Source organism: Gasterosteus aculeatus, chromosome 21 (genome assembly GCF_964276395.1).
Source record: "Gasterosteus aculeatus chromosome 21, fGasAcu3.hap1.1, whole genome shotgun sequence".
Classification (NCBI taxonomy): domain Eukaryota; kingdom Metazoa; phylum Chordata; class Actinopteri; order Perciformes; family Gasterosteidae; genus Gasterosteus; species Gasterosteus aculeatus.
In genome coordinates, this window is record NC_135708.1 from 360,610 (window position 1) to 382,961 (window position 22,352).

At 47.9% G+C, this 22,352-nt stretch overlaps 1 protein-coding gene across 1 annotated transcript in view; it reads right to left on the reverse strand.

The window, feature by feature from the left end:
• Positions 1-22,352, reverse strand: part of cubn (cubilin (intrinsic factor-cobalamin receptor)) — a 38,403-nt gene that overhangs the window by 6,506 nt on the left and 9,545 nt on the right. The window contains exons 19-55 of the mRNA XM_040166617.2: positions 22,072-22,247; positions 21,623-21,788; positions 21,102-21,327; positions 20,720-20,850; positions 19,135-19,324; positions 18,642-18,802; positions 18,194-18,375; positions 17,762-17,918; positions 17,199-17,386; positions 16,831-16,990; positions 16,297-16,478; positions 15,966-16,134; positions 15,426-15,607; positions 14,409-14,565; positions 14,124-14,240; positions 13,918-14,031; positions 13,681-13,809; positions 13,456-13,588; positions 12,803-13,008; positions 11,951-12,132; positions 11,460-11,652; positions 10,742-10,939; positions 10,393-10,539; positions 9,681-9,871; positions 9,119-9,287; positions 7,803-7,977; positions 7,277-7,455; positions 6,737-6,946; positions 6,228-6,368; positions 5,469-5,653; positions 4,369-4,540; positions 3,697-3,900; positions 2,686-2,835; positions 2,479-2,600; positions 1,946-2,171; positions 1,567-1,754; positions 187-343 (exon numbers count right to left, since the gene is read on the reverse strand). Coding sequence (XP_040022551.2) covers positions 187-343; positions 1,567-1,754; positions 1,946-2,171; positions 2,479-2,600; positions 2,686-2,835; positions 3,697-3,900; positions 4,369-4,540; positions 5,469-5,653; positions 6,228-6,368; positions 6,737-6,946; positions 7,277-7,455; positions 7,803-7,977; positions 9,119-9,287; positions 9,681-9,871; positions 10,393-10,539; positions 10,742-10,939; positions 11,460-11,652; positions 11,951-12,132; positions 12,803-13,008; positions 13,456-13,588; positions 13,681-13,809; positions 13,918-14,031; positions 14,124-14,240; positions 14,409-14,565; positions 15,426-15,607; positions 15,966-16,134; positions 16,297-16,478; positions 16,831-16,990; positions 17,199-17,386; positions 17,762-17,918; positions 18,194-18,375; positions 18,642-18,802; positions 19,135-19,324; positions 20,720-20,850; positions 21,102-21,327; positions 21,623-21,788; positions 22,072-22,247 — 6,315 coding nt within the window. The remainder of the gene's footprint in view (positions 1-186; positions 344-1,566; positions 1,755-1,945; positions 2,172-2,478; positions 2,601-2,685; positions 2,836-3,696; positions 3,901-4,368; positions 4,541-5,468; positions 5,654-6,227; positions 6,369-6,736; positions 6,947-7,276; positions 7,456-7,802; positions 7,978-9,118; positions 9,288-9,680; positions 9,872-10,392; positions 10,540-10,741; positions 10,940-11,459; positions 11,653-11,950; positions 12,133-12,802; positions 13,009-13,455; positions 13,589-13,680; positions 13,810-13,917; positions 14,032-14,123; positions 14,241-14,408; positions 14,566-15,425; positions 15,608-15,965; positions 16,135-16,296; positions 16,479-16,830; positions 16,991-17,198; positions 17,387-17,761; positions 17,919-18,193; positions 18,376-18,641; positions 18,803-19,134; positions 19,325-20,719; positions 20,851-21,101; positions 21,328-21,622; positions 21,789-22,071; positions 22,248-22,352) is intronic.

Here is a 22,352-nt window from a genome sequence, read left to right on the forward strand (position 1 = left end):
CAACTGGGACTAAAAACTACTTACTACTGTAACACGGCAAATATGGAAAAGCTGGTTTTACAGGTGAAACTCCAAGAGAAGAAAAGTATTCATAGCAAACACAGATGTGTTACAATCACAGGCTCTATTTCACATTCAGTCAGTATGACGTTATCCACACAGTGAAGATGTCTGCCTGGATCTTACTGGTGCTGAAGGACGCTGAGAACCCTCTGCCAGGGGCTCCTGTTCCCTGAAATCGGCTCGTCAGGATGTTATATGGAGCAACGATGGTGCCCGGGGCCACTGAGCCACAGCCTGTTGACAGCAGGGCCTCAGTATCTTGGGTCTGACCTGACCACACCTGTAGGAAGAAGCATTCCGATTCAGAAGGTGTATTGTCTTCTATCTATGCATCTTTGGCAGAAGATAGGAAAGAATGGCAACAAGGCGGGGCTTATTTAATTTGGGCTCGTACAAAGCTGAAGAAGACTTGAGAAGAATTTGAGGTTTAAGACCAAAGTAAGGAAAACTATAATTTCGGACAATTTTGCCTTAGCGACCACTCAATCAGCGTGTAGCCCCGCCCCAAAGCATCCCCTGCTTTATGGTCTACTAGGGACCTGTCAATCAGCGTGTAGCCCCGCCCCAAAGCATCCCCTGCTTTATGGTCTACTAGGGACCTGTCCATCAGCGTGTAGGCCCGCCCCAAAGCATCCCCTGCTTTATGGTCTACTAGGGACCTGTCAATCAGCGTGTAGCCCCGCCCTAAAGCCTCCCCTGCTTTATGGTCTGTTAGAGACCTGTCAATCAGTGTGTAGCCCCGCCCTAAAGCATCCCCCGCCTCATGGTCTGTTAGAGACCTGTTAATCAGCGTGTAGCCCCGCCCCAAAACATCCCCTACTTTATGGTCTGTTAGAGCCCAGTCAATCAATGTGTAGCCCCGCCCCAAAACATCCCCTGCTTTATGGTCTGTTAGAGACCTGTCAATCAGTGTGTAGCCCCGCCCTAAAGCATCCCCTGCCTCATGGTCTGTTAGAGACCTGTTAATCAGCGTGTAGCCCCGCCCCAAAACATCCCCTACTTTATGGTCTGTTAGAGCCCAGTCAATCAATGTGTAGCCCCGCCCCAAAACATCCCCTACTTTATGGTTTGTTAGAGACCTGTCAATCAGTGTCTAGCCCCGCCCTAAAGCATCCCCTGCTTTATGGTCTACTAGGGACCTGTCAATCAGTGTGTAGCCCCGCCCTAAAGCATCCCCTGCTTCATGGTCTGTTAGAGACCTGTCAATCAGTGTGTAGCCCCGCCCCAAAGCATCCCCTGCCTCATGGTCTGTAAAGAGACCTGTCAATCAGTGTGTAGCCCCGCCCTAAAGCCCGATGGACATTAGAGAGAGTTTGAGTTTAAGGCACTTCCGCATTGGCTGTACTTTTAAGATGCAGAGATAGCAGAGAACCTTCAACCTTTGGAATGTTTGCTCAAGTGCAGCCAAAGTAACAGCAATGTTAATTTGCTATTAAACAGACATTTAGGAAACCTCCTTTTTCTCCTTCGGACATGCTTTCTGCTGTAGCTCAGTGGCGTTACCTTGATGTAGCTGCTCTGGCACGTCCCAGTGCTGTCTGGAATCTGGAAATCAGAGTTGAACCTCATCTCCAAGTGGTTCCCCTCATGAGCAATAATCCGCCAGGAACACTCCACATTGGCTGGGAAATTCTGGGGATAGTTTGGAGACTTGATAGTTCCCATGTCAGCATGGATCACCCCTCCACAGCCTGGCCAGGAAAAGAAGTGCATATAAATGGTTAGCCAGCTGAAGAGTGTGGAATATTTAGTAGAGTTTGTGTAAGCATGTCTGATTGACATTGCTATGGAGATGATAGAAAGCTGGACTCGTTATTGTATCCCTACTAATCAGGTCAGCATGCGGCATGTGGAGCACGTTCATTTAGTGAGTGTAGCCCACCTGAGGAATCAGCCGACCAGGACGCCATAAAGCCTCCTGTGGAAACACTATGGTCGGCCAGGAAGACTACAGCAAGCTTGTTTGATCCGGACTGTATAGTGCCTGGGGAGGTGCCCCCGCAGTACTGGCCAATAACAGGAGAGCCAGGGGATCCTCCATTGAAAACGGTGACGGAGTCCCAGCCACATTGAGAGTGCGGCTCCAGGTTGAAATAGCTGAAGGTCAACTGTGGGAAGACAAAATGAAGACTACTTATCAGCCTCTCCATCTGCAGCAAACAGCAGTAGATGTACTGGGAGTACAAAGGGGGTGCTCCCATTACTCAAAATGAGACTTTACAGGTCCACTATATGAATACAAACTCCTCAAATAGATTTGGTACACGTGCGCTTACTGTCTAAATTGTGTTTTAGTTTGTTTGTTGCATCAATGTCAATTTTAATTTAATTTAGCTTTTCTGTTGTTGCAGAAAGGTCCCTTATGTATATAAGACTCAATGAATACAGAGGTAATGGAAGCAAACACAGACTTACTGTAATAGTGTGTCCTATTGGAGCCTCTAGTAGCCACGCACATCGACTGGGGCTGGGGTATGTGTTGGGGTAGTTAGGACTGGATACCAGTCCCCCTTCACCTGTCTGCAAGCCTCCACACTCTGCAAAGAGAGAATGCTCACACACGGACTGGTCCGTAGACCAGGACCGTGTGCCATACCCAGGGACAGCCTACGTGTGTCTTACCAGAGAACATGTACTTGGCCCTGAAGCCCACATCTCCCTGGGAGGCATCAGTCTTGAAATGGACCCATAGCTCATGGGTAAAGACTACAATGGGAATTCTGGGAGCGGTCTGCCCACAAAACTTGGCCAGCAGCTCCCCATCTGAGTCACCTGTGGGAGGGGGGGGGAAGTGAAACAAAAAGAAATCCATCCGCTTTCTCCAAGACCTGCTTCCCTGTGATTGGGGTGGAGCTAGTTTCATACGTGCAGAGATGATCATAATGATGTTTCTAATTAGGCACTGGTGATCGTACTCAGACACACCCAGGACCAGCATATGGGGTCAGGTGGACTGAAAGCAAGCCCCTTTGTGCTGGAAGAGACTGAGCTTTCCATTAAGCTGCCAAAGTGCATGAACATTGTTATCATCCACTATTAGAATAGCACATGCAAACCTCAGTACTACGCAGACCTGAGGCAGCGCGTATGGGAGTTGAGATCTACTAAAGGCTTATGCATGGGACACAGGGAATAGACTGACCGAGGGCCGTCTTTACTTTACTCCCCTAACGATCATCATTAGGGTATTTCCTTGTTCCACGGCCGCCCCTATTAGAATAAAAACGCATAGCTATAGCTTGGCATTGACATAAATATATTATTTTCATATATTTGGAATTGGGATTTTTTTTTTGGAAAGAATTTTTGGACTAAAGCTCATGGTTTAAGTACAACGGTCAACCATGTCTTCATGGTTTCTTTAGCAGGACGGTTGAGCTGAAGTAAACCAGACAGTCTGGGCGCCGCTCGTCGCTGGTCGCCACAAATTCTGTGGCATGGAAGATCCCCCACATATGCACCCCATCTTTTCAAATAAAAATCAGAAGCAAAAGACATTTCAAAAGGTCCTTGCAGGACCGACGCTGTCGGCTGCTCGGGCCCTCATAATAAAACAAGTGAAGCTTGTACCCTCACCCTGTACTGTACGGCTCAGGTGTTCAGACTGATCAGCAGATGTGTAACAACACTCACCAAGGCGCAGCTGGAGGTAGTCGGACTCACAGGTCTGCTGGTTCTCCAGGTGCAGCTCTTCTATCAGCACCACGATAGAGGAGTTGACGTTCTGTGGGTTCTGGATTAGCCACTCACAGTTCAGGTTGTTGCTGTAGTTGGACACTAAGTATCCAGGGGAAGTGAAGTTTCCACCCGCTGGGTTGTTCAAGATCCCACCACATTCTAACAAAAGACGGCATGAAACAGATGATGTTGGGTTGTTTTAACAAATAGTTATAGGTAAAGGCAGTGAGGAGGCTCTTATAAAGTGAAATCTAACCCTGCATGCTGAAGACTCTTCATCTGGTCTTCTCAATTCACAGTAAATTAAACCTGGATGATATCTTCCTGCCGCCATGTGGAGCCTGATTGTACACTATCACCACGGGGCTATTAAATAAACTCATTTAATAGCCCCATTTAATAAAGAAATCATGATATTGGACTGGGTTGGCCCTCCTGATATTCTAATCAGTTCACCCACAACCGGATTTTGGCAACGCTTCTCCTTCCTCTTCCTAAAAAGTGATTATTATTTGAGGCTGGCAGCGATGTCTTTATCACATTTTCCAGTTGCCACAAACATGTTTTGCTAAGGATATGTAGCAATAACTAATGTAGGAATAACTCTTTTACTGAGAAGTATCTCACCCGCAGGCTCATCAGAGGAGTACGAAGCCATGAAGCCCCCATTGGACACGGAGGCATCAGTGTGAAACACAACGGTCATTGTGTTGCTGGAGGAGCGCACCTCTGTGCCTGCTGGTACTGTACCACAGAATATGTGTAGGCGAGGGGCATCGACCAACAACCCGTTGAGGATCTAGAAAACACAGTTGTGCAGTAACTAAGGGACTTTAGGTTTTAAAGTGATCAAACATAAAAAATATGTTGGAATCAGGTAGGTAAGTAGGCAGGTAGGAAGGATGAAAGGTAGGTCAATGGTAGGAGGAAACACAGGCAGGTAGGTAGGACGGATGAAAGGTAGGTCAATGGTAGGAGGAAACACAAGCAGGTAGGTAGGAAGGATGAAAGGTAGGTCAATGGTAGGAAGAAACACAGGCAGGTAGGTAGGAATGATGAAAGGTAGGTCAATGGTAGGAAGAAACACAGGCAGGTAGGTAGGAATGATGAAAGGTAGGTCAATGGTAGGAGGAAACAGGCAGGTAGGTAGGAAGGATGAAAGGTAGGTCAATGGTAGGAAGAAACACAGGCAGGTAGGTAGGAATGATGAAAGGTAGGTCAATGGTAGGAAGAAACACAGGCAGGTAGGTAGGAAGGATGAAAGGTAGGTCAATGGTAGGAGGAAACACAGGCAGGTAGGTAGGAAGGATGAAAGGTAGGTCAATGGTAGGAGGAAACAGGCAGGTAGGTAGGAAGGATGAAAGGTAGGTCAATGGTAGGAGGAAACACAGGCAGGTAGGTAGGAAGGATGAAAGCTAGGTCAATGGTAGGAGGAAACAGGCAGGTAGGTAGGAAGGATGAAAGGTAGGTCAATGGTAGGAGGAAACACAGGCAGGTAGACAGATAGACCGTCCACTCACTTCATATGGGTCAAATGAAATGCAGGAAAGATGTTTCTATTCATAGTAGCCATAGTTGTACAACGTAGTTTAAGAGCAATTTCATTTTTTTACTCCATCATAAACTGTACTTTTAGCAAAAACACATTCCACAACCTTGCCAGTGTCTCTTTGTCTCAGAAATATGATAATGATGATAAACACTAGAAGAAGAACCAAATAACTTACCTCAACGTAGTCAAATGCACAGGAAGCAGCAGACTCTTCCAGCCGCAGGTCCTCCATGGTGAGTGTGACCCGGCGGCCTGGTGACACCACCAGCTCCCAGCGACACACCCGGTTGTGTGGGTACAAGTTGGGGTAGTTGGGAGAGGAGATCGTCCCTGAGGGGGCATTCAGCTCTCCTCCACAGACTGCCATTGGATGAGGAAACGTCAAACAAAAGGGACACTTCCAATATGAGCAATGACATTTATATATCTAGATATAAAAAGGTATTGGGACATTTTATGTGACTTACTGAATGCAGTACAGTTTATAAAATGACCAGAAAAAGTTATTTAAATGGTCATTTCCCTTGTATTTCTATAGCACCTTTCTGATCTTCTAACCACTCACATGTCATCATTCACCGGTTCAGTGACGGGGGGGGGTAAACCTGCACGGAGCCACCTGCCAAGGAGGCTCTTATCTAATTCTCAGTCTGTTGTCCAAGGACACTTTCTCTGAGGCAAACTGATTGGCTAGAAAAGTTCCTGATCTACTGTGTAGCGTAGCTCCTGTCATCAGTGGATGGATATGAAGGTGAATGATGACATGTCCAGTAAAAGAGCTGTGAGCGGCCAGAAGAATCCAAAAGAGAAATGAATATTAACTAATAGGGCTGGAACAAACCTTCAGTGACGGATCGGAATCCGCTTTAGCTGAATGTGAGTAGTTTGTCATTGTGGAACAAATAATCTCTTCATCTTTAGAAAATGATTTTACCTTCAATGCTGGCCTCAAATGTCAGACTGAAGCCAGCTGCATTTCCACTGTTATCACTTACAAACCTGACATAGGCAAAACTGTCAGATGTGTCAACGGAAGCCGGAGGGTGACTCCCACAGTGTCGGCCCAGGAGGCGCCCTGCACACACAGTACAACACAGGATAGAGGGTCACTTTGACTACTTTCTACTACTACATGACTACTTTCATGTCAGTATCAAGCCATATGGCTTTTGACTGCATAGTGCTCACTTCCCATTTTTCTTTTCCGTGTCATTCCCATAAACACATTGGAAAATAGAAACTGGGAAAAATGAATGTTCACCACAATTGGTGACAATGTGAGTGTTCTGGAAGTGAACTTCAATACTCACAGAAAATGTATATTTGCCATTGACAGCCAATTCAAATGGAGATGGTGAGTGAAACATGTCAAACTGGTACAGATGTGCGGTTGTGAGCTGTTGTTTTTTATTGATGGTCGACTCTCATGGGGGAGTGTCTTACCTGAGGCATTGTACTCTCTGATCTCCACATAGTCAGCAGAGCATCCCTGAGTGGTCTGCAGGCTGAGGTTGCCGTAGCTAAGGGTGAGGTAATGCCCTGTGGGCCCCTCCAGGTACCACTCACAGCTGGAGCTGTCAGGATAGTTGGCCTCTGGGAAACCAGGGCTGTGGATCGTACCCCTCTGACCTATGTAGGTACCTCCACATGTTGCTGGGAGAGATCGGACATAACAAGGGACATTTTTATTTTAAAATGATGGAATTTTTCACTTCTTTTCAATGGCCACGTTTTCCAAAGAGGAGAAGAGGAGAACTTGAGGGCCGTTCCCGTGTAGGATTTGAAAGGTTTCCTCTCTTTGACCCCACGGTATCAGGGATGAATTCAAATGTAGCATTTTCAAATAGCAACAGAGCAACAATTAGCATTGAATGGCTGAAAATACAATGTCACTTTTATTTATGGTGGCTACAGTATTATTTAAGATTTGTTACTATAACATAAATATAATTTGTCAATATCTGGAACCATGCAGTTGCCTACCTATCGAGTACTTTGCCTTGAAGCCTTTGTGCACGACACTGGCGTCGGTGCGAAACCTGAGGAGCATGGAGGCACCTGTTGAATGTTGGGTGGATGGCCGGGTGTTTCCACAGAGGCGGGAAATGAAACCAGTGTTGATTGTTGAGCCATCCCGCAGCTCCAGGTAGTCATACAGACAGCTGAGAAACATGAAGTTAAAGACATGAGGACGGAATCACAGGAAAATCACCTGATAATCCTCATTGCTTTCTTAAATAAAACCTAAATTATTTGAGACCCAAACAGTCTGCATGTTTGGGTCTTGGCCATTACTTTTATTTAAGGGCTTGAAGGTGTATCAAATTATGCATATTTTATTGAAGCAGTTGAGGGAAAAAAATGAACTGCATCTATTAAAGAAGGATGTCATGAGACTTGTAAATAGAAGAGCAAATACAAAAGGCAGTGGAGTCTCCAGAGTGTAAAACCAAACGCAAGCAAAGGACATGTGAATATAACCTAAGAGCAGCCTGGGTAGCAGCTGTACCTGTTGGTGGGCTCAATGTAGAATTCTTCCTCAAAGTCAATTTGGACAGCTTCTCCATTGGGCACAGTTATGACCCAAATACAGTCAATGTTCTGGGGGTAGTTCTGGGGATAGTTTGGTGAAGTGATGTACCCTGGAGGATCGTTACCATCTAGCTCAATGTAGCCTCCACATGCTGCAAAAAAGGGAAAACATATAAATGTGTGGGACCACTTTGCAATTAACCAGCATCATGAAAGGCATGTCCATATATGCCCCGATCTTTGATAGCAATTCTCTTTAAATACCAACAGCAATCAATTATTTAAATTCTCTGTGGCTGTTGTAAAAAAATCTACCCGTCTATCTACGTACCTACCTCTCTATCTACCTGTCTACCTACCTGTTCACATATGTTAATACCTTTCTATCAACCTGTCTACCTCTGTCTACGTACCTACCTGTCTACCTCTGTCTACGTACCTTCCTGTCTACCTCTGTCTACGTACCTTCCTGTCTACCTCTGTCTACGTACCTACCTGTCTACCTCTGTCTACGTACCTACCTGTCTACCTCTGTCTACATACCTACCTGTCTACCTCTGTCTACATACCTACCTGTCTACCTCTGTCTACATACCTACCTGTCTACCTCTGTCTACATACCTACCTGTCTACCTCTGTCTACGTACCTACCTGTCTACCTCTGTCTACGTACCTTCCTGTCTACCTCTGTCTACGTACCTTCCTGTCTACCTCTGTCTACGTACCTTCCTGTCTACCTCTGTCTACGTACCTTCCTGTCTACCTCTGTCTACGTACCTACCTGTCTACCTCTGTCTACATACCTACCTGTCTACCTCTGTCTACATACCTACCTGTCTACCTCTGTCTACATACCTACCTGTCTACCTCTGTCTACGTACCTACCTCTCTATCTACCTACCTGTTCACATATGTTAATACCTTTCTATCAACCTGTCTACCTCTGTCTACGTGCCTACCTGTCTATCTACCTGTTCACATACCTTAATACCTCTCTATCTACTTGTCTACCTCTCTGTCTACATACCTACTTTCTACCTTCGTGTCTGCCTGTCTATTTGCGTGAAATTTGCCTCCTGGTATCCTGATGGCTCCTCAACCCTTGTCTCACTCAACCCTGTAATCAATTCATGCACTTTTAAATGAACCATCAACACCAATAGGAATAATAACACTGATAAAGTAATTGATTACTTGTTGGTATTATTTGACACTGGTGTACAACACACCAACCATATGAATGTTGTAATGAATTCTATTGACACAGAAGCAATAGATAAGAGGTTGTTATACCCTGACTGTGGGCTTCAAAGGTCAGCTTAAAGCCAGTGGCCTCATTGGTGGAATCAGATGCAAAGTGAATAAAGAGGTGGTTGTCAGTAGTCTGGAACAGAGATGGCACACTTGAACCACAGAGACGTCCGCCCAGTAGTGGAGCCGAACCATCTGGACCGTTCCTTAGCTGTGGAGACAACAGCCAGTGACTAATCAGAAAACAACTGTTATTATTATTACTTCACATTAGCTTTAGTGTGAACAGGCAGAGATCTGTGGAGACGATGAAACCCACGTATGCTGCTCGATTTCGTCCCTCGGTCTCGAGAACAAACATCAGCTGTGACTACCAGTGGTTAATTCAACATGCATTACACATTACAAGCATCGCTAACCTCTTTGTTTATTCTTGCTGCTGTTGAATTAAATACTGCCTGTATGTGCAGAGGGCAAGCTATTATTGGAGCGATCTGAGAGTGATGAATCCAGCATAGTACGACCAACACAAGGCTATAAAATCTGTAAACGGCTTTTTGAATATGTGCCTATGCTTGTATATATTTCTATGTGCTGCATGTACCTCCAGGTAGTCTCCAGAGCTGCATTGAGTTCCATAGCCTTGAATCTGGAACGGACTCTGGAAGGTGACGGAAGCCCTGAAGCCTGTGGTCACCATCACATGCCAGCTACAGTTCAGACCGGGCAGGTAGTTGTGGGGGTACTGAGGACTGCTCAGCACCCCTCTGTCTACATGCAACAGGCCCCCACAACCTTAAAAAGCACAACATTAGGATAAGTGTCATAAAAGAGGGCTGGAGTGCCTCTCAAGGCATTGATTGAACAAAACAACATGTGGTGAAGCTCTGATGGAGACTGATTATCTACATTTGACCAGAGTGTGTAAATGAAGCCTTTTGTTGATCAGCTTTACTCCTGTAGGTGCTGGCCAGCGAATATTAGTTCATATTAATCGCAAATGTCTACACACAAAGCAGCCGAGGAGCCTCTTTAAAGCTAAAGTCGTCCCTCTGGGGCTCTGCCCCGCTGCTACGAGCGCACACATTCATGTCAGCGTGGAAAACCAATTATACACTTTTTTATTTTATTAATTTAAATTGCACACTTTTTCAGGGGGGCGAACCCCTGTTACACTGGTTGGGGAAACACTTTTCCTTTATATATCTTCTACCTACGGTTTGATTAAATGGTTAAACCATCGATTGTGCCAAAGTCGCTGCATATACGTGCCAAATATCCAATGGTTGTCATTTGCTTGTGGTATGACCTATGACCTTTGGAGTAGGAGGCATTAAAGCCTCGGCCAGCGATGCTGGCGTCTGAGGAGAAGTGGATGAACATGGAGTCTCCTGTTGAGTGGAGAGCAGCTGGGGGATCTGGACCACACACAGTGGCCATCAGGGGGGACAGACTGCTCCCACCTGAGAACACACACATGCATGGCAACCATCACTAGATGTTCAGAGGACTAAATGGACCCAACTCTACAGCGTGTGCTGCCACACACAAACCACCTCCCTGGTGTTCTTCTTCATTTCTGCCAATGGCTTTTATTGTCCAACACTTGGCGGTTCCTATGCTTTTTGCTTGTGATTTTTTCTTGTCCTTTCACTCACGGCTCACCGTCTCTGATGACGAGGCTGTCAAAGTAGCATCCGGGGTAGTCCTCTATGTCCAGAGAGAGGAGGTTCAGCTCTATGGTGGAGTCTGGAGAACGTATCAACCAGGTACACTCCAGGTGAGGAGCGTAGCTGTCCGGCCATCCAGGAGAAAAGAGGAAGCCAGGAGTGTCCCCCGTCATTAGAACCCCCCCGCAAGCCCCTGACACACACACACACACACACACACACAGAGGTTCATGTACTTAGTAGAAACAGAGAATGGGTTTCATGTCAATACCCTCAGTTGAATAATGTTTTTTAGTCCTTAATGATTTAATTATGCACACAAACTACAACACATATTGTGGTCCAAGTCATTGGACAGTCAACTGCTGTTCATAAAGTCATTCATGTGACAGTTAAAGGTACACGTTCAGAGATTGTAACAACGCTGACTCCAGATCAGACTTCTGAGTGGACGCTGTGGATGGAGTCAGAGGAGCAGCTGGGACCGTTCCATGATCGCTCCCATTAACAGTGAGCCTCAGTTTGTCAATAACTTGGTTTACAGTCAGATAGAAAGACTCAGCTTCTAAAAATACACCAATCACATAGATTTTTCTATTTGTACCAAGAAGATGCAAATAAGACAGAAGCCAATCTGCATTTCCTTTTCACTTGAAGGCACCAGGACCAGATTCTGGCTTTCTTTGGAATGTAAAGTAGCATGTAGTTTATACCTGGTGTGATAGTGGGCGGTGGTCCAGAGTCCTGGACAGCGGTCCACTCCACAAGGAAACCTCGTCCCCCCACCACTGAATCGGTGGTAAACTGCAGGGTCACAGTGCTCCCCCAACTCCTTAAGGGGGGGGGCAAGGCCAAACCACAGAACGCTCCAATGGGGATGTGATGAACGTCAGGGCCATCAAATATCTGGAGGTAAGAAACAACGATGGGGGGCTCCACCTTTCTGGTGTCCCTGCTGTCCGATACACCGTGTGTATATCAGATGATGTGCTCACTAAAGACTATTTCCTTCTGAGTGCTCTTGTATTCCACTTCAGCCCTCCCAGCATTTACTGTACGTACGTACAGGCCACAACGTGAATAATTCATTAAGACGCTTATTATTATTATTATTATTATTATTATCTACTATATCTCATCATCTGAACACTTACGCTGACATTCAGAATATTGTATTGGAGTCAAAGGTATAAAGGGGTCTTACTTTGAGCTGGTCGTAGTTGCAGTCGTACAGGTCTTCTATGTCCATGTCCACAAAGCGGATCTGGATGTAGCTGCCTCCGTCCACAGTGATGGTCCAGTGGTAGTGGGCGTTGTTGGGGTAGGTTCTGGGATACAGCGGCGACGCTATCTGACCAGACTCCCCCTCCACATCATTGCCATACACTAATGAGGAGCAAAGAAGTCAACGCCACGCTTCTCAGTCCCTGAACACAGACCACGCTGCTTAGTGACGCTTAGTGAGACAGTCGGTGTCTCGTATCTCCAGTGATCGAGTCACTGAAGATACGAGACACTGACTGTGTTGTCCAACCAGCGCGTGAACTTCACACACTAACCCCACTATGACAGCACAGTGCCTGCAGTGTGGAGACCTCCTGTAAAGGACCATTGCTTGGCCACAAGACTGAATGAGCAATGAGCATCGATGAGAACTGCTCATCATCTCCACTGAAGTCGCTCCTGGATGAGCATCAGATCTGTGACTCGCTTGGTCACATTATTGACAATACTACTATTCATTTATAAAAAGGTCTGAAACGAGTTGATGTGTTTGTCATCGGATTCATCTGAGGTTCTATGAAGGCATAATATGAGATGATGATCTTTCTGACTGTGAGGACGCGTGTGAACCATCTTCTAGAGACGGGTTTCGCCGGTCAGGGACAGATGTGAATGGAGGTATCGCACAGATTGCCTACATGACCCTCTGTACACTACTGGGTTTGGCCTCCCAAGGATCTTAATGATAACCAGGAATCAGTAGGAACCAGCAACGCTAATATGAACCGAGCACTTTAGTCAGAGCTGGAAACCGATGAACAGATGAACTCACGGTGTGAGAAGGTGGCTCTGAATCCTGCTGCGCTGATTGACGGATCGGACACAAACTTGACCCACAGGATGTGACCAATCACAGAGGTGTAGTTAGAGGGCAGCGAGCTGCCACAGAAGCGGCCCACCAGAGCCCCCGTGGAGGAGCCCTCTCTGATCTCCACGTAGTCATTGTGACACCCAGCGTCTCCCTGCAGATTAAAGAGGCTGAACACAAGAGACGTCCCGTTACTGTGGAGTCATAAGGTTCTCTCTAATACCAAAGATAGCTACAGATTATTACAGGCGTCTATCAGTAGTACGCCAGGTGGTTACTGCTTCACCACAACTCCTCCAAGGCTCAACCCGCTCCAAAGAACATCACGGGCATCTTCTCTGTGCGTATCATTCTTAGTCAGTTAGGATCCAATGATGTGCAGCTGTTAGCATGTGGACATAATAGAGACGTGGTGTAAACTATAAAGCCTCTGCAACACGTTCACAATCCGTCCTGGTACGTCTCATACTTTGTGGACCAGGAACTCATATATACTCAGGCATTAAGAGTACGTCTCCCTACATGTCACTTAAAAACGGGTTGAATCAATATCAAAGACGTGCTTGACATTTGACCCCAAAGGTCATCTTTGAGCAGTCGGGTTCTTGTTGACTAACATGAATGACAGCTGGAGGCGGTTCCCTGGAGAGCTGCTGATGGTCCACACACACTCCACATCAGGCGGGTAAGCATCTGGATAGTTCGGACTGTTAAACGCAGCGCTCTCCATCACTAGATCTCCTCCACAACCTGAGCAGAAGAAGTGGCAGCATGACTTATGCTGGACGGCGCCCCGTGGGATCACTTCTACACGCATTGGCTGCAGCACTGCTTCGTCTTACTGGAGGTGGATGCTGAGAAGGTGGCTCTGAACCCTTTACTGGACACAGAGTGGTCGGAGATGAAGTTTACCACCATGGAGTTACTGAAGGACGTCACTGGCTGAGGTATTTCAAAGCCACAGTAGCGCCCTGACAAAGAAGAAGAAGTCCACTCGTATCAGCTCATACTGTGTCTCGGGGGGCTTGCAGCGTATCTGCACACTGAGCCCTGGTAAACAGCTGACACAGGAGGACTACCTATAGAAGGCGCCTGGTAGTTGTCTCCGTCCAGGACGTCCACAGCATCATGCGAGCAGTTCCAGTTAATCATCTCTAACTCAAAGTCAGTGAATGACAGAGTCACGTGGTTAACTGGCGACATAAAGTTAACAAGTTATTAAGTTATACACCCACAGGGTCTGTGTCACAGGCGTCTCGTCTGAGGGGGGGCGGGAGCAGCTCACATGGTTCCTGCGCTCTCAGGATCCAACTACAGTTCTGATCGGGTGGGTAAGACGCCGGGTACCGAGGTGACACGATGGCCCCACCGCTGTCATCCGCTATGATAGTTGCACCGCAGGCTGTTGAAAACAGATAGGAATCCATGGTTAGTGCCTCCCCCCCCCCACACTTTTGCATTTCATAAGGGTTAGTAATGTAAGTCGCTTTGGATATAAGCGTCAGCTAAATGACCTGTAATGTAACAAAAGGATCTGTAACATTTCAGTTGGATGAAAGCAGAGACCCACCCTGAGAGAATCGAGCACTGAAGCCACGATGGTTGTGGCTTAAGTCAGACCTGAAGCGAACGTAGATGGTGTTCTGGGTGGAGGTGATGGAGGGAGGAAGGCTGCTGCCACACACTTGGGCGAGCAGAGGAGAAGAAGTGGTTGGACCATCGTGGATCTACAGAGGGAGAGACGTGTGGGTTCAGTACAGCAGGAAGCACTGGATCCACAGGAACTGTCCTCCACCCATGGCGCTGGTTGTCTTCCACAGCTTCATTGGTTTTACACGTCTTCACGTGGTAAACAGGAAGAACGAGCACGTTTAACAGGTCATGGGGACGGGCTGTGTTTGTTCCGGGTCAAGGCCCCTCTTCCTAAAGACGGAAGCTGCTTTGGGGGGGCAGAGCCAGTGGACAGGGAGCAGCTGATGACATAGATACAGGCAAGCTTCCCATCAGATGGACCCAACGGAGGCAGCGAGCGACCAACCTGTTGGACACCCGCTCTAGTTGGAGCTTCAGGAGGTTTTTAGAGAGCGATAGATACTTGACCAGTAAGTAATAACCAGCGTTTGGGGGTTTCCTGCAGCTTAGCCCCCAGCTGTAGGCAGACGCCTTCAGGGACCGTGGATAGCGGCGAAGTTGTGGGGGTGGTGATCCGTGCTGGACGGATGCTGGTGTGCATGAGCTTCCCCCTGTTCCCTGCAGCTCTGTGCGTTGACTCGGATGAAGAGTCAGAGGGGACATTGTAGATGTGATGGACGCGGTGGCTTACAAATGGGTCCCATTGTCCCTTTACTGACTGTAGACACTAGGTGTCTGCAGTCACCGACGTTAGCTAGCTCCAAAGCTAAGCTAGAGTAAAACATCTATTCTAATGAATGTTGATTGTTCAATCTATAGATTCACCCTCCAGCACACAATCACGTGTGTAATATATAATATAGTAACCACAGAAGACATATCCATGGGCCGGGAGCTCTGCTTGGCCGACACGAAGAGAAAGAAGTCCGCATGAAGCATCGTAGACGTCACTCACAGCCACGTGGTCCCGGGAGCAGTTGCTATGATGTTCAATGTCCACGTCAGAGAAGTTGAAGAAGACGCGATGGTTGGGGTCCACGCTGATGATCCAGGAGCAGTCCACGTTGTTTGGGTAGCTGCTGGGATACCAAGGAGAATGGATCTCCCCCGATGGAGCAGTGACAGGTCCTCCACAGCCTGCAGGGAGAAAGTCAGTCCATTGAAGGGTACAAACAGTGGTGCTGTGGTTGGTGAAGGCCCAGGACGCAGCAGCACCCTATTTATATGATTATATAAGACACACCGAGTCAGTGGAGCAAAGCTGCCACGTCAGCGGACTCCTTCCAAACCGTGGAGGCTGTTCCGTGTCCTGGTGGCTTCTGGATGTCGCAGACCAGCAGGTGGCAGCACTCGCTGCACCAAGAGGCTTTACTACTGTTTAATGTCTAACTTTATCTAAAAACCACTAATTCCCTCATGCATGTCTTCGTGTACGTCCACTACTCGCCCCCCCCGATACTAATACTGTACAGCAGGACACACAATGTCCACCCACCTCCCTGAACTTCAGCCCAGCTGGCATTAAAACCCCGACCGCTCACGTAGGCGTCGGACTTGAAGCGCACTGTGAGCCGGTTGCCGGTGCTGGAGACGCGCATTGGACTGGACGTGGTGCTGCAGAGCTCGGCCAGCTGAGGGGCCAACAGGTCTGGGCCTCCAAACACCTGAGGGGGGGTTAAAGTAATAGTAACTTGCACCTAATAAGACGCATGTCTTCTTTATTTGGTCACATGGGTCAATGAGTTACACAGATATTGCCCAGTTAACGGCTACATGAGTGTAAGAACACGGAAATATTGTTCTTGTGACTCTTGTTTCCGTCTTACTTCCAGCACATCGTAGCTGCAGTCAGGATGGAACTCCACGTCAAACTCGTGGACAGTGAGGGTGATGCTGCTGCCAGCCGCCGTGGTCACGTACCACAGACATTCCTTGTTTTCGGGGTACCTGTTGGGGTAGTCTGGGCTGCTGAAGGAGCCCGTGGAACCAGAGAGTTCCCCACCACAGCCTGCAAGGACACACGCCCGACCGGAGAATCAGTCAGAGCATCAAGGGCTTTGAAACATTCAAATGTTCCCTTTTGAAGATTTGAATAGCTTTAGTTAAATAAGTAATAATGATGAAGCGTCCTCCATGGGAGCGAGGGGGGGCTCCTGCTGCACGTCGGGTCCAACGGGGGCGCAGTGAAACTAGAGCTTTGCTCCCTCTAATTGAATGACCCTCTCTCTCCGTCATCACCACCTTTATCCTTGGTTGACGTTGTGATGTGCAGCCATCGTTGGATCTGATTGTGAGGGTCCCTGCTATAGTGTGACCTGGGTAGTAGAAACCACCGGAGCCATCAGCTGTTCATCTCTTACCATTCTGGTGCCACATCATCTGGAAGCCCGACGAGGACACGGCGGAGTCGCTGGTGAACACCACAGTGAGAGCTGAGCTGGTGGTGTGGTTGGCCGGGGGGGGCGTGTAGCCACAGAAGGTCCCAATGAGAGGAGCTTGCTCGTTGGGCCCGTCAAAGAGCTAGCAGGCAGGAGATAAGATACACATCACACAGCGGTACGGTCCAATACAACGACACACATCTGTACATCCATAAACATATGTTAACTATCACTACACTCCAGGGCCGATTGCAGCTGACTGGGCCTTGGATCACCATGGAAACGGAGGCCTCATGTGTGTGGACGGAGGGACGAACCCTGCAGAGGAACAGTGTGCGCCCGCGTACCGTGATCCGGTCGAAGGGGCAGCTGCTGGAGGTGGCCTCCAGCTGGAAGGCGGTGAAGGTGTAGTTGACGGTGTTCCCCGCGCTGGCCTGGATGGTCCAGCTGCACTCGGAGTGGTGTGGGTAGTTGTTGGGGAAGTTCAGTGACTCCACCACTCCTTTGTGTTGGTTCAAGACGAGCACGCGGCATTCTGACGGGAAACAGCATCATTGAGTGTTACACACACACAGTCATGGACTAACCAGACGGAGTGACTACATGGCAGGTTTAATGCAGTACAATGTTCACCCTGCTGAATATTACTGGTTAAAATCATCACTAGTACTCTTATCTGTCACTTCCTAAATGACAAAGTTAGCACCAATAAGTGCTGGTTTACCTAAATAAAGGAGATTAGTCATCATGGACTCAAATGGACACTTTTAAATGAAATAGAACAAGTACCAGAACGTTGATTCAACTTGAAAGTGAAGAACTCAGTCGTAGTAGTACTCATCAAAACGCTGCGTTGTATTAGCAATAGTACAGCTGACCGGTGTGTGTGTGTGTGTGTGTGTGTCCCTACTGGAGGTGTAGGATGCGAGGAAGCCCCCCGCGCTGACGCTGCCGTCGGTGCGCAGCTTGATGTACAGCTGGTTGCTGGAGGAGCTGATGCTGCTGGGGAGCTGACTGCCGCACAACTGGGCCAGCTGTGGACCACCGGTGCTGTTACCGTCATATACCTGGACACACACACACACAGGCGTTGAACGTCAATGACACACATCAAACAACAACAAAATGCAAACGACAATTGCCTCACTTACTCACAATTGCCCCCGAGGGGGCAGACGCACAACGAGGTATTCAGCCAGCATGAAAGCAGCATGCTGTTTAGAACTGAGGAACACTTCTACTTCTACACAAGAGCCTTCATCAACTTACTGCGAGAGGAAAACCGGCTTCAAGTGTCCAGCAATGCGTTTCGGCACATTCTGCTGTTTTACTGCCTACTCACAGACAGGTAATCGAAGGCGCAGGCGGAGCTGGACTCCAGGTGGAAATGAGAGAAGGACAGGAGGAGCTGGCTGCCCGGGTTGGTCCTGATGGTCCAGTAGCACTCAGCGTTGGGGTGGTAGGGCAGCGGGTAGCTGGGGGACGAGAAGCCTCCCGATGGCGTGCTCAGCGTCCCTCCACAGCCTTGGACACAGTGATGGCGTCAGAGTACAGAGCGCAGTGTGCAAAGGGACGTGACATGATCACTCGCTAGCGTAGCGCCGGCCTCAGGTTGCTTGGAATTCTGTAGTCTTTGATCAAACTCTGGCCCAGTCATTTCCTTCAGGATTAGTAACCTTCTATCTTATCTTAATTGATATAATATACCAAAGCATTACGAATAATAAAACACAAATGGTAAGATGATGAACCTATAGAGACTGAATAGGGAGAGAGAAGACGCCCCTCACCGGTCTGCGTGCCGTCCCAGTGGGCAGTGAATCCCCCAAAGGCGACGCTGCTATCCGAGTGGAATCTGACCCAAAGGCGGTTGCTATGGGACACCAGCACCGGGGGTCCCTGAGCGGCACAGAACTTACCGATCAGGGGAGACGTCTCGTAGCCACCGTCCCTGCGAGAGACGGCCAAGTGTGAGCACTGGTGTCGACGCGTCGCACAATGTGGACAGTCTGAGTGTTTAGGACACCAGTCACAGCAGCTTCCTGACGCCATCTGCCTCTGTCCATAAGTGTCTCTGATACTTAATGGTACATCACTCAGGCCGTCACATAATCACATTGATGCTCCGAATAGAAGAAGGTGAACAGATCTGCTCTGATGCTGTAGCTTCACACAAGTCAACCAACCACAGTGAGCCTTCCTCATATGTCAGTTTCTCATTAAAGTGAAGTTTATCTCTGATGGCGAGAAGAGTTGTCTTCTTCTCGACAAACGAATCCTCACCTGATCTCAACAAAGTCAAAGTTGCAAGAAGGAGGGGAGCCCTCCAGCTCAAAGTGGCTGAAGTTCAGCATAATCTGCATGTTGACTTGCACGGTGATCTTGAAGACGCAGTCCCTGGTGCTGGGGTAGTAGTCGGGGTAGTTGGGTGAACTGAAGGAGCCTGTAGAGGAGGTGAAGGTCTCTCCACAGTCTGACGAGAGAAAAGGTTCAAGCACTTTGTAAAAGTAGTTCAGTTCTCCTTCTATCCACAGACAACACACGTTGCACAAAGGGAATGGAGGCTTGCTCCCTTACATCATAGACAACATTCTAGGAGCTGGCCGTAGGACTAGGTGATAATATTCACAACTACGTTTTATTAGTGTTGGATGCCTCATCCTTCACACGGCGTTTAAAGATGATGTACCAATAACTCACCATAAACTAGGCTGGATTACTCATGAATGACACGTAGCTCATTGTCAAATCCACACTGCCTCCCACTGTGTGTGCACGATCACATGCAATGAATGAAACACGTAAATGCCTACCACATATCAAATGTAAATGAGTATAGAGATCTGAAAAGGTCAAACACACTGCGTCAAGTCCTACTGATATCACAACGTTTCATCTGACATGTCCATGTGGTTCATCTGACATGTACACATGGTTCATCTGACATGTCCACGTGGTTCATCTGACATGTCCACGTGGTTCATCTGACATGTACACGTGGTTCATCTGACATGTCCACGTGGTTCATCTGACATGTCCACGTGGTTCATCTGACATGTCCACGTGGTTCATCTGACATGTCCACGTGGTTCATCTGACATGTCCACATGGTTCATCTGACATGTCCAAATGGTCCATCTGACATGTCCACGTGGTTCATCTGACATGTCCACGTGGTTCATCTGACATGTACACATGGTTCATCTGACATGTCCACATGGTCCATCTGACATGTGCACATGGTCCATCTGACATGTCCAAATGGTCCATCTGACATGTCCACATGGTCCATCTGACATGTCCACATGGTTCTCGTTCTCTCAGAATTGTGGATCATGAGGCACTAAAATTCACTTCAATTCATTTGATTTTGTAAAGCCCAAAATCACAAATCGGCCTCATGTGGCTTTACAGTCTGTACACATGAGACATCCTCTGTCCTGAAACGCTCACATCAGCACAGGGAAGTGAAAACCCTTCCATGGGAAAAAGAAACCTCAGTGAGAACGTCAGAGGAGGACCCGTCTCCTGATGGACAGACTACATGTGGACACAATGAACAATGTAAAAGATGAACAGTACATTCAGTTCATATGACAGAAACGATCAAATAATTGCGAGTGGTGGAAGGTGAGTTTCCGTCGCAGGCTTAATTTTAGCCTCAGCGTTCAGGATGATTGAGGAGGCTACATATTGGTTTAGATGCTAGTTTGGGTTTGAACAGAACTGCAGAAAAAGTCAAGACATTTCACGCAATCAATCGTCGCTGTACTTCTGAACCTTCATTTACAGAACTCATAAATCAAATAAAGAGTTGTATGCAGCAGCATAGACATCTACTCAGACGTGAAAGAAGACAACGGTCTACCTGTGGTGGCGTTGAGAGAGACGTAGCTGGCGGAGAATCCCTCAGTGGCTAAACTCCAGTCTGACACCAACAGCAGGGTCAGCAGGCTGCCGGTACTGGTGATGGAAGGAGGCACCGAGCGCCCACAGTACCTACACAGACCCCCGACCCGTCAGTACAGGAAGCAGAACGCAGGCCGGCCCACCCGTGCAGCACCGGACCCTTCTGATGGCCTCAGATTGTCTCAGGCTGCTTTACTAAATATGGATTCATGTTTAATTAGCCGGAGAGGTTGAAAGAAGATCTACTGCTCACATCTCACTATTCTACCTAGAAGCCAGTGGAGCTAACGTTAGCAGGCTAACTAGCGTTAGCGCTGAGTAGGTAGAAATGTATCACGTACCTGCCAACCTTGCTTCCTGTCTGCACAGTGCCGTTGTCGTACACCTCCAGGTAATCAAAGTTACAGTTCATGTGGTACTCCAGGTGGAAGGAGTCGAAGGATAGCCGGACCAGGTTGCCTGGGGCAACGCTGATGTACCAGGTACAGTTGGCGCCATGGGGGTAGCTGCCGGGGTGACCGGGGCTTGTGATGGTGCCTGAAGGGCTGGTGAGGACGTCACCACAGCCTGGTGCCGCAAAGAGCAAAACGGGTCAAAGTAGCTTGACTGGGTCACAAATATATAGAAGCACTAGTATTCCTCCATATAGAAGTACTGCTGAATGGTGGACAGGTTTGGACTGAGAAGAAAAGCTCTTTGACCACCTGCTTACTACAGTACGTGTATGAACCCCATATCAATCTGTCCTTACTGAGGCCACCGGGAAGTAGAACGATGTTTGTTAAAGGTTTGCTGGTAATAATATCACTATGTGGCTTTTTACCAGGACAGTCAGAGTGCTTAAAGTGGATATCTGCCTCACCCTCCAAGGCCGAGTCATAGGCTGCTTCAAAGCCGCGGTTGCTGACGGACGAGTCGGTCTTGAAGCGGATGTACATGGATCTCTGAGTGGACTGCAGCCTGGGGGGAACCTCTGCTCCACAGAACGTCCCCAGCAGAGGAGAGTTGGATGTGGAGCCGTCCCTGACCTGCAGGACAACACGTAAAAAAGACATGGTTTTTTAGTTCCTTCATAGTGGCGTAACACAACATGTGACGTCAAAGAAAACCAATTAAAAGTTCCATAATAACTGTTTAACATTTCAGCCGTATTCTTATGGTTGTAACAATTAAAAAGACAATACAAAGATGCTATACAGCTATAATAATAGCAATGCTAATAACATTAAGTGATTAAGCAGACCATGGCCATTACTCTGTATTCAGCTGGAAAGTTAAACACTAGAAATGCAGATGGTGACATCTGTTTACCTCTACAAAGTCAAAGCTGCAGGAACCTCCTTCCACGTGGAATGACAGGAAGCGCAGAGTGACCACGGAGCCCTCTGGCTGGTTAATCACCCACTCACAGTCCTTATTGTGGGGGTAGGGGTCCGGGTGGTAGGGGGAGCCGAGCTGCCCAGCCCCAGACAAAACACCTCCACAAACTGGGCACAGAAGAGGTCAGTTGTTGAAGGGTAGACTTGTGTGTGTGTGTCCAATGGAACTGGACCTGAGACAACTCCTTGTGTACCAGCCTTCACTAAGGAAAT